Source organism: Podarcis melisellensis, assembly GCF_964234715.1.
Source record: "Podarcis melisellensis genome assembly, chromosome: 1".
Classification (NCBI taxonomy): domain Eukaryota; kingdom Metazoa; phylum Chordata; class Lepidosauria; order Squamata; family Lacertidae; genus Podarcis; species Podarcis melisellensis.
Genome location: NC_138528.1, coordinates 132053992 through 132064662, shown reverse-complemented (window position 1 = coordinate 132064662; position 10671 = coordinate 132053992). Strand labels below are relative to the sequence as shown.

The 10671-nt window shown below is 43.0% G+C and overlaps 1 protein-coding gene across 1 annotated transcript in view; it reads right to left on the bottom strand.

Moving 5' to 3' along the window:
- ABCA12 (ATP binding cassette subfamily A member 12) overlaps window positions 1-10671 on the bottom strand; it is a 123740-nt gene that overhangs the window by 26819 nt on the left and 86250 nt on the right. The window contains exons 35-39 of the mRNA XM_081899622.1: window positions 9132-9384; window positions 7298-7384; window positions 5625-5718; window positions 2619-2746; window positions 1394-1481 (exon numbers count right to left, since the gene is read on the bottom strand). Of these exons, the coding sequence (XP_081755748.1) occupies window positions 1394-1481; window positions 2619-2746; window positions 5625-5718; window positions 7298-7384; window positions 9132-9384 (650 nt within the window). The remainder of the gene's footprint in view (window positions 1-1393; window positions 1482-2618; window positions 2747-5624; window positions 5719-7297; window positions 7385-9131; window positions 9385-10671) is intronic.

Genomic DNA, 10671 nt, shown 5'->3' with positions numbered 1-10671 from the left:
TTTCTGCACTTTCCTGTATTATCCTCACAGTCACTACTCAGAAGTGCCTCAAAGATTGACCTTGAGTGATGTTCTGAACTGTGGGTAATTTTTTAACATGGTAGTACAGAAAGCAGCCTAGATATTTTCCTAGTCCCTCCAGTAACTGAACAACAGCAGAGCACCCCCCTCAGCTAGGAGGGCCCACTAGGTGGTCTTGAGCAAGGCACTCATTCTCAGTCTAAACTTTCTCTTAGGCTTGCTGTAAAAATAAAATTAATATTGGTGCTTTGAGTTCCTTGGAGGAGAGAAAATGAGCTATAAATGTGCCTGGGCCTGTAATTTTACAACACTTTCGTAGGAATGAATGCCACTGACGTCAGTGCGACTCAGTCTGACTGAGTAACATTCATGGGATTAGACTGAAAAAGACCTCCAATTTAGCAGAGTCCTGATATTTATTCCAGTCACATTCCCTCCTTCAATATACGGTGCTAACAAGGGGCAGACATAGCTATAAGCCCACTGGACTGTGTTCTCAGACTTTTCAGATTCCTGCCTCAGTAAACCCAGATCTCAAGTCCTGAAGATGTCAAATGATCTAGAATCAGTCAGGAAGAGCCAGACGGGGGTCTGGGGAGGCTCTTTCAAAGATTCACTCAAGAGCACAAAAAGACAATAAACATGAAATGTCTTTTTTATGGAACTATTTCAAGTATCTTGACAGGCTTCGCCCCTCCTATGTTTCTTTTGCTGCAGGCAGCAGCTATGTATCCCTTTACACAATGATTTTTATTTGTTATAATAAAAATGTTATTGATACAAGAGAAAATGACTGATACAAGAGGCTGTTCCACCAGAACAAGCCAACTGGGTGAACGAGTCCTATGCAACAGTGACACATACTTCCACCACAGCCAGTCCCATGGCACCAGCACCCCAATGTGTTTGTAAGCCATCCAGAAAAGATCTTATATCTAATACTTTTTAATTTTATTAATTAACAAATATAATAAATAATATTTGTTGTGTGCACACATTATGGTTGAGAGGGAACAGGTAAGACATTTTAATTAAACACCTCAAATATGTAACAGATGAAATCCCTGCTGAACCTAATAATAATCTGTCATAAACACTGTAATCCCTGTTATTTGGGTGGTGGCAGACCACTGAACTTTACTCAGAGTAGACTTATTGAAACTAATGGACCTAACTTTGTTATGTTCAATAATTTCAAAGAATCGACTCTGACCATCACTTAGTTGAATATAGCCCAATGTTCCAATTTTGTCATGTAATTATTTTAGCCAGTTTTAACCAGGTTAGTTTTTATGTACCTATTTTAAACTGAATACAATAAACTGCTTTTCTAGATTTTCATTCCATATTTCATGCCACAACTGCAGTTTACCTTAGTTATTGTCCTGTTAGCAGGCACTGGAGTTATATCAAACTTCAGGTCATTAGTCAAAGGCAGTCCAAAACTCCAACCACCATACCTAGAGGGGAAAATAAATACGCCTCAGGAAATACACAGTGTTAAGTTGTGGGTGAACATATCAGACGACACAGTGATTCTTCAAACAGCTCTTGTTTATTCACAGGCCAGAACAGAACTGAACTGAAGGGTTCAGTCAGCCTGCTTATATAGAGCTCCAGTACAACGTAACTGTAACAACTTTCTAAAACTATCCAATCACTGAACGTCACTTTTGATCCCTTATTTGCATATGTGGACCTGAGTGAAAACTATCTACAGTATCCCCCTGCTGGCCCAGGGTGAGAACTTCAGTACATAACACACAGAACAGTCATAAATTACATGCTAGACAGGATTGCGTCATTCCTTAAAGGTGGGTGAAACTCTGAGGCTCAGCAGCCCAGCCATACCATGTACAGCATTGGTTGCATAAGTACTTACATTAAGGCAGTGCCAAGCCAGCACATTAAAATCTTAATGAAGAATAACAATTTCAAATGGTTGTTAGTGATGTTCTTTCATTTTTAGATTTGCAGGATTTTAACCATCTCTTACAGTGAAAGCAGAGCCACAATATTTACAATTCTACATTTACAAAACCCAGTATCTGCAAACGTTATAATAAATTACTGAATAAAATAAAAATTATTTATACATTTTCCTGTTTTTTAAAAAATGTAGTTGTACAATTTTCTCCTTTTCAAAATAGGAATGTTGAGATTCCTAAAATATTCTAGAGCAAGCCTGATCCCCCTCAACCCTGTGTGGCATTACTTCACTCATACATTCTGGCTTGCCAAAACTTTAAGAAATGTGACCTGGATTTGCTCAGGGCTGTAGAATCAGGTGAACAGGGCACCATAGAGAGAAACTCCACACAGCAATTTCCCAAATGTTGGTGACTTCAGCTGTCATCGTCATAATCTCTTGACATTGGTTACTTTGGCCAGGGTTGATGGAAGTTGTAGTCAAAAACACATTGCCCACACCTTCCCCATCTACTGGGAGAATGCCTCAAAATTAATCAAAATTAAATACACAGCACACTTGTAAATTAACTCCAATGACCTGACAACTGGAAACAGAATAATAAAAAGGATTTACTGAAAGAATAAAATGTGGAAATAAAGAGGGGTTAATAGAATAAACAATGTACCTCTTCTGCACAAAGTCTTTGGTAGTCACTAGAAGGTATGTCTCAACATCATGGCCAGTAAGGTTGTAAATAGTCCGGGAGAAGAAAGTCCTCTTGTGAGGTGGAGAAAAGTCAACTTTTGGACATTTCTAGGAAGCAACCAGAAATTTTAACTTTTTTAGCCAAAAATCATATAGTTTTAGCAAATAAATCTTACGCACAACTCACTTTACTGTACCTAAATCACTTGTCATTCATAGTACATAGCTTAAAATATGTTTCTTGTTTTAATGTTAACTAAATTTAAATATGGATACATAAAATGTGTACAAAAAACCATTTTTTCAGCTAGGCATATTTTTTTCAGCTGCTTCAAGTATACTGGGCCAGCACCAACACTATGAATTGTGCTCAGAAGCATACTGAGAGCCAGTGAAGATCCTTTAGGACCAATGTTATATGGTTTCGGTGGCCACTCCCAGTCACCAATCTGCCTGTGTATCCTGGATTAGTTGTAGTTTCTGAGTCACCTTCAAAGGTAGCCCCACATAGAGCGCATTGCAGTAGTCCAAGCTACTTGGAGCAGTATTTCTCAACCTTTTGTCTTTGGCAGTTTTTGGACCACAGTTCCCATCATCCATGACCACTGGTCTTCCTAGCAAGGGATGATGGGAGTTGTAGTCCAAAAACAGATGGAAACCCAAGGTTGGGAAATGCTGAACTAGAGCATGCACCACTTTGGCAAGACAGTCTGCAGGCAGGTATGTTCTCAGCCTGTGTAGCAGGTGGAGCTGGTAGACAGCTGCCCTGGACACAGAATTGACCTGCATCTCCATGGACAGCTGGGAGTCCAAAGTGATTCCCAGGCTATGCACCTGGTCCTTCAGGGGCACAGATACCCCATCCAGGACCAGAAAATCCCCTACACCCTCCTGCCCCCTGAAACAATACTTCTGTCTTGTCAGGATTCAACCTCAATCTGTTAGCCACCATCCATCCTCCAACCGCCTCTAGGCACTCACACAGGACATTCACTGCCTTCAATGGTTCCGATTTAAAAGAGAGGTAGAGCTGGGTATCATCAGCATACTTGCATACAAATCCCCTGATGATCTCTACCAGAGGTTTCATATAGATGTTGAAAAGCATTGGGGAGAGGACGGAGCCCTGAGGCACCCCACAAGTGAGAGCCCAGGGGTCCAAACACTCATCCCCCAACACTGCTTTCTGGACACTGCCCAGGAGGAAGGAGCAGAACCACTGCAAACAGTGCCCCCAGCTCCCAAACCCAGAAGGATACCATGGTCAATGGTATCAAAAGCCATTAACACAACACACTGAATTTAAGGCCCTTAAACTTAGGCTAATATGCACACCATGGCATTGCTACAGCCCCTGTTAAGCCCAGGCTTAAGGACAACACAAGACAATATTCTTGGTTTATATGGCACCCTCTCAATCACAGGAAGTACGGACTATTTGGAGCACATAATTCATTTCTTCTTTACACTCTTCCTTTCACTCAGTGACACACATACAAAGGCACACATGCACAGTGCAGGCCAGACTGGAAGTGGCATTAATTGTGTAAATGCAGGGTGGGGTGAGTGAGGGACAGGGAAGTTTGCATTTTTCATTCCCTGTCATGGTTCCATTAAGCAGAGTTAGGCAGCTGCTATGGTTGGGAAGTGGTGGCAAAATACTGAAGGGTGGAGCAGTGTGTGTCACATGACCTGCCATGCACCTCCTAAGCTAACCAGCTGCACTCCGGGGGGGGGGGTGTACTGTTCAAGTCACCACTGTTGTACTAAAGTTCACCTGCAGGCCCACTGAGCTTCTGAATATGGCATGACATATACGGCACGGTGGGTGGGGGCACCTTGTATTTTGCCTCAGGCAGCAAAATGTCTTGGGACAGGTCTGTATGCTGTCAACAAAAATGCATTTTTGCCAACGGGAGCTTCCTTCGAAATGCAAGTAGCAGCTTCTGAGATAGGATTCTTTTCTCCTTTTTTTGTCAGGACCATGGCAACTCCACCCTTATCAGCGTTCAAAAAAATGTGCACAGTGATTGCACACACAAAATTTTGCACACAATAGGATTTAAGTATACCCAGGGATAGACAAAAGGTTGGAGAGAGAGGACAGGTGAGATGAATGCCCAAATAATATCACTATATACTGCCAAGTGTAGTGTTAGGTCTAGGAGAAGCACTTGGAAGTCAAATTATATCTTTCCTCTTTTGGTTGAAGCCTTGAAAGCACTAGAGTCCAACCCTCAGCTTTAATATCTTCCACAGGCAAATGCAATTTCCTTATTTACAAAAGGGCTTCCAATGAGATTAAGATCACAGTCCATAGTATTATGGAACAATTCCCACTGAGACCAGTGGGATCGGGCTGTGATGCTTTGCCTAAGTGGGATTTAAGCAGCCTAACTGTGCATAGAATTGCAACCCAAGGTTCTAAACCCACACAGCATTATTTTGAAGTAAGTTCAACTGAATTTAATGGAATTCATTCTGACTACATGTGCATAGGATTGGACCATGAAGCAGTTTAAATCCATGAACTCTGTTTTAGCTTGTTTGTGAGTGAACCAGCTCTGTGCTTGTCCAGCATTCAACACATCAAGCCACCTTGGAGTCTGCAGCCTTCCCCAACTTGGTGCCCTCCAGATGTTTTGGGCTACAACTCTGCTGCCTGGGACTGATGGGAGCTGAAGTTTAAAATATCTGGAAGGTACCAGGTTGAGGAAAGTTGAAGGAATGTAATAAAAAGAAGTATATCTGTTTATACCATAATTGGTTCCTGACTAAAAAAAGGCTGAAAGCACAGCCTTATTTTCAATTCCAGGTAGTGACAGACAGTGGACAGTAACTCCTGTCACCAATTTATCCAACGTATGTAGCCCATGTTCAACTATGCAACCCTTGGAGTCAGCCACTTGCTCCTGAACAAGTTCCACAAGTCCCTGATGTTTATTTCATATTTATCTCCTCTCATTGAGTTTTAATTTAACGTTACCTGTCTGGTGTCTGTGCAGTTGCAGGCAGAATACTGAGCACTCTGGTTCCCACTGAACACCCACTCTCCAGGCACGTCTTCCTTGAAACACGCTCTGAAAATAAGCAGATTTAACACTGACATTTCCTGTTGGCAGGTGTGCAGATGACACATGGTAAGAAGGTGGCAGATTCCTATTTAATGCAGGGCACTTGGCTGGAGATCACCTTTATTTATTGATTCTCCTGAGAGCCCCCAACAAATCCCACTCGCTTCAAGGGGAGCGAAGTTCACTCAGCCTGTCTAGTTCTTAATGGTTCTGCCTATTGCTCTGTCAATCTGTTTTCAGTCATTGAATTGTGATATTGATTGCAAAGGTCTAATGAGACTTGCTTTAAATTCCTTAGCAAGAAACTTTAGAAATTAACATTAAAATAACAACATTTTCTTGAAAACATAAGGGAGCGCCTGCCCTGAGGCATTGCATGGGTAAAGCATTAATTGGATAATCCTGTGATACTGGCTTAATCATGTGCAGTCTGCACAAATACTTCCCTAAGCAACAGAATTGTGCTAAGTTGGTTCAGGGATAATCAGAAGCTACTGCCAAGGCCCAAGATGAAAATCCATCATGCTTTCCCACACACAGATCAGTCAGCACAGATGAGACATGTGCTTCAATAGGTGTTGTCAGGGGACTGCCATTGAAACGGGGGGGGGGAGGCAGGGGGGCCTTTGGGATACAGGGAGCTGCAGAAACTTCTGAGGAGCAGTTCCTCGTCCACCTCCAGTGGAGAAGAGAGGGAAGGGGGCAGCCAAGCGAGGAGAGGGCTCGAAGATGCTGCTGAGAGGCCAAGCGCCTCACCTAGCCTGGCTGGTCAAGAGGGACACACGCCACTTCCGTCACCCAGCTTGCGCAGAGGGGTGAAACACAAGGAGGGGAGGCGGAGGGTTGGGGCGTCAAAGTTCTTATGTTGGGGGAGAAGCCGGGAGGGGCCACTCCCGGATTCTGCAAGTGACTAAGATGGACATGAACCTTTTAGCTCTGCACTGTAAATAGTTTGCACAATAAAACCTGTAAAAGACAGGTCGGAGTCCTGCCTGGTTATTCACGAGCAACCACCACACAGCACCTGACAGGTGTGATACAGAATCTCCTACCCACCTTGGCCCATCAATGTACGAATATTGCTTGGGCAGCTAAGGCTACAACCCCACACACTTTTAACTGTTAGTGAGCCTCCTTGAACAGGAAATCCATGGCTGTAATCTATGCCTATTTTCTTCAGACTGAGTCACATTGAATGCAAAAAGTCTTACTTCAATGTAAACATGCATAACTTTGGGTTGCATAAAATTTATTGAATTATGTGGGCTTACTTCTGGGTAAATATGAATAGCATTGTGAGGAAGGTTTAAATTTAGTTGAAGTCATTTGTCTTGCATCTAGGCACTGAACACAGAATGGATACCAACAGAACCTTTCAAGTAAGTATGCTTTAAATATCAGCCTTAGTAAATGCAAAACATTTTAAAAACGACATTCTTTAACAATCTGACGGTTGCTGGAGACCTGTTTCTAAGAGCATCATAGCTTGGCAGATGGTGAAAGGGTGCCCTTAATAAATGACTCTTAATTTTTGGCCACTTCCCTTCCCTGATTAGGAATTTAAAAGAAGAAAACAGCTACTTACAAATGACTTTTGTTCACGCAGGTGCTATCTGCTCCAGGAAAAGAAAGCAGTGAAGCAACCAGAGCATCAGTAGTCTCATTATAATTTCTAGGGTTTTTAAAAAGTACAAAAATTGTTAATTGAACTTTCATTAGAGTCAGAACTGATACATAGCATATAAACTGAATAAAATAAGCATAGTCAAAGTCAAACACTATTTTATCTCCCACTGCATAAAACATGAAATAGATATGAGTTTTGGCACAAACATTTGTTTGCTAGGTTCAAAGTTATACACATATAAACCTAACGGTTTGCCATATAAAATTTACGCTGTGACCCTATAACCAGTTTGTGAGCAATTCTTCAATTATCTACCCTAAAGAAATTTCCCTGTATCACTCATAAGTCCCGTTTCAAATAAGAACCAACAGCTTTTATCTCAGAAGCAAATTTCCCAGCTCCCATGTGTCTTTTTCAGGAGGGGACGTTTTCTGACATGAGAGAGCACTCTAAAAAGTTTCTGCACAGTACCCAGGAGTCATTCTTCTGAAGTGTTTCCCTGTAAACAGTCCCTGAAGGTGAATCCACAAACTGCTGCTTAGAATTCAATTCATCTTGAACTGAAGAAGCAGTTCAGCACAAGGAATCTGTTGATATAGAAATTCATTTTAAGGTGGGAGGGGCAGGAAAGGTGTATGCACAGTGATAGCAGTTTTCCTATCTGCCGGCCTTGTGCCAAAACTTTTGAAATCCAGAAGAATATAAAGTAGCAATTGAAAGTTTACTAAAGAGCTGCTGATATGAAAAGGTTTAAAAATAATTGTGATGCTCCGCATTTGTGCGCTACTGAATTAAACTTTTAATGTTTCGAGGCTTCAAATCTGTGGAATTTGTCAGTCAAGAGATTTCTGGGTAATCTCTTTGATAGGTAAAAAAATTCAGACATAATTTCTTAGTAGACCTAATCATATGGTTGAAGTGTGTGTGTGTGTATACAGGTGCACACACGCAGGTTGTCAGACTGGCAACCTAGAGCCTCTTTTGCCTTTAAAGCTGCCTCTGACAATTCATGAGCTGAAAGGCAACACCTGGCTGTGGAAACCAAAGGGAGCTCAGGTCCTGACCAACAGGTGTGAGAGGAAGTGGGACTACTGGGTCTGCAGAGTTCTGTTGTGTTGTTGAAGGGCCCTGATACCCTACCGACCAGCCAACAGCTGTGCTCCTGCACTTTGCTGACCCAGCCTCTTAGGCCATCACTTGGTAAGCTGAGGATTTGTCCCACAAGAGGATCCCAGAGGCTTTCCCAACTCTAGAAAACACTGGATTACAGAATTTAATAAAATGTCTTCCTTTTGTCCACCCCCTCTTCCAACTGTCATGAGCCAGGAGTCAGTTTTGCCTGAAGGGGCAGAAGGTAGAATGACTCCATCAGAAGCTGATCAGCCTTCAAGGACACAGAGGAGAAGGCGCTGGTGAAAACTAGCTGGCTTCAGCCTTCTTAGGCAGAGCTTCCAGCAGCAGTCAGGTGCTGGTAACAACACTTTTAGTTCGTGGCCCCACCATGCTGCTGCCTTCTCACCTTGACCTTTGACCCCCAAGATCAACATATTCCCTTGGACCATCTGAACATGTGGATTGCTGTTTGCCCGACCCTAGGATTGGACCTGACTAAGAGACTTCTGAGCTCTGCACGTTGTTGCTCAGCAACAAGACAACACCAACCATATTCCTAGTATACCTCATTATGATACTTTTTTTGCCCCCAGACTAAGTCACTTAACCATATGGCAGATCTTGGCCATTATACCTGGTCCACAATGCTAGCTTTGTTAACATAAAAAGGGATATTCACCCAAAGAAGTCTGTCTGCTTGGAGGAACCATACAAGGCTGGGGAGAGGTGGAGCGCTGGATATTCAGCCACCTTACTTCTCAAGGTGCCGAGACCCATGGCAGCAGTCACAAAGAGCACAGGAAGGATGACCTGGGCAATAAAGCCTTTCACATTGCGGCGTGTGTGATGGAACCTCTTAATGAGCAAAGCTGTGGCCTTCCTCAGCAAGAGAGGAAAGCTGTTGGACTTCATCGGCTTAACCAGCGCTTGGTCTATTGAGCAAAAAAGGGATGAAAGAGATACATAAGTTCTGAGCGTTGCTCCCTCCTCACACTAGCATTCACCCAGTTTACCTGACCAAAACATGAGGGTTGGTTTAAAATGATGCTACTTCTCTTTTACTAATTTACATCAAAAATCCTTGATTTGGGGTAGCTTCTGTACCAGTGCTGCTTTCCTAGGAGAAATCTGTGCTGGAGCCACAAGCTTGATGGCCAGCCAAGAGCCCGAGCTCATTGTCTAAAGCAGAGTGTTGCAACAAAGTGTGTCGGTTGCAGTGTGCAGGCATGAATGCTCCCGGTGCTCCTCCCGAGGCTGGAAAGGGGTTAGCTTAACCTCCTGCTTGCTAGTAAAACTGAATTACTGTGTTGCAAAATGATGCATGTCTAAAAAGTGTGTCACCAACATGAAGTTTGGAAAGCTCTGCTCTAAAGGATTTTTTAAAAAGTGCCTCAAATGCACTCACTTGGCACTCTGACACCTGCGGCACAAATTGCCACCTCATGGAATTATGTGCTGCACATGGATGGTGCACTCAACACAGGGCAAAGAGTTCTGCTGGCATGTAGAAGCCTCACATGAACTTTTTCTAAGTGCTGCTTACCATACTAGTAGTTTTGTACTAAAGCACCACACTAGAGGGTGTGAAATGTCCAGTGCAGATAGCACCAAATCAGACAATGCAGCTTTGTGTTAATTCCTGCTGTTCATTAACTAGCTAGCCTGAACATTAAGTTTTTACAAACTTCTGAGCTCCAAGTAGTAAGGGCTCACCTCTGTAAGGTGTTGTGGTAGCTAGAGTCTTGGAGACAGGCTGGGGTGGATGGGTACATGTGTTCAAATTCCTGTTGTACCATAAAGCTTACTGTATTGCCTGGGGCACATCACTCTTTCTCAGCCTAACTGACTTCACACTGTCGCTGTCAAGGTTAAAGAAGGGGAGCATATACACTATCCTCAGTTCCATGGATAAAGAGTCATCTTTAAAATAAGGTCTAAGATCCTTATGCAGTCTCTATGCTTGATGTCCTCCCGCTGTGGTTAAAGCAGGAGGAATGGAATAGTACCCCAAAAAAATTACCATTTAAACAAAGTAAAAAAATTAAACGAAAAGTGGCTTACTAACACTGCTGCTCCAGTGCTCCAGACTGTGCTCCAGACCTCCCCCACATGTGTGAAGTTGGCCCTAGAACAGGGGCGCCATCTTCTTAAAGGGATTGAGGGGGCAACGTCATGACATCGTGCATCTGAAGCTAGGGGGCAGAGCCAAATGCCCCCTG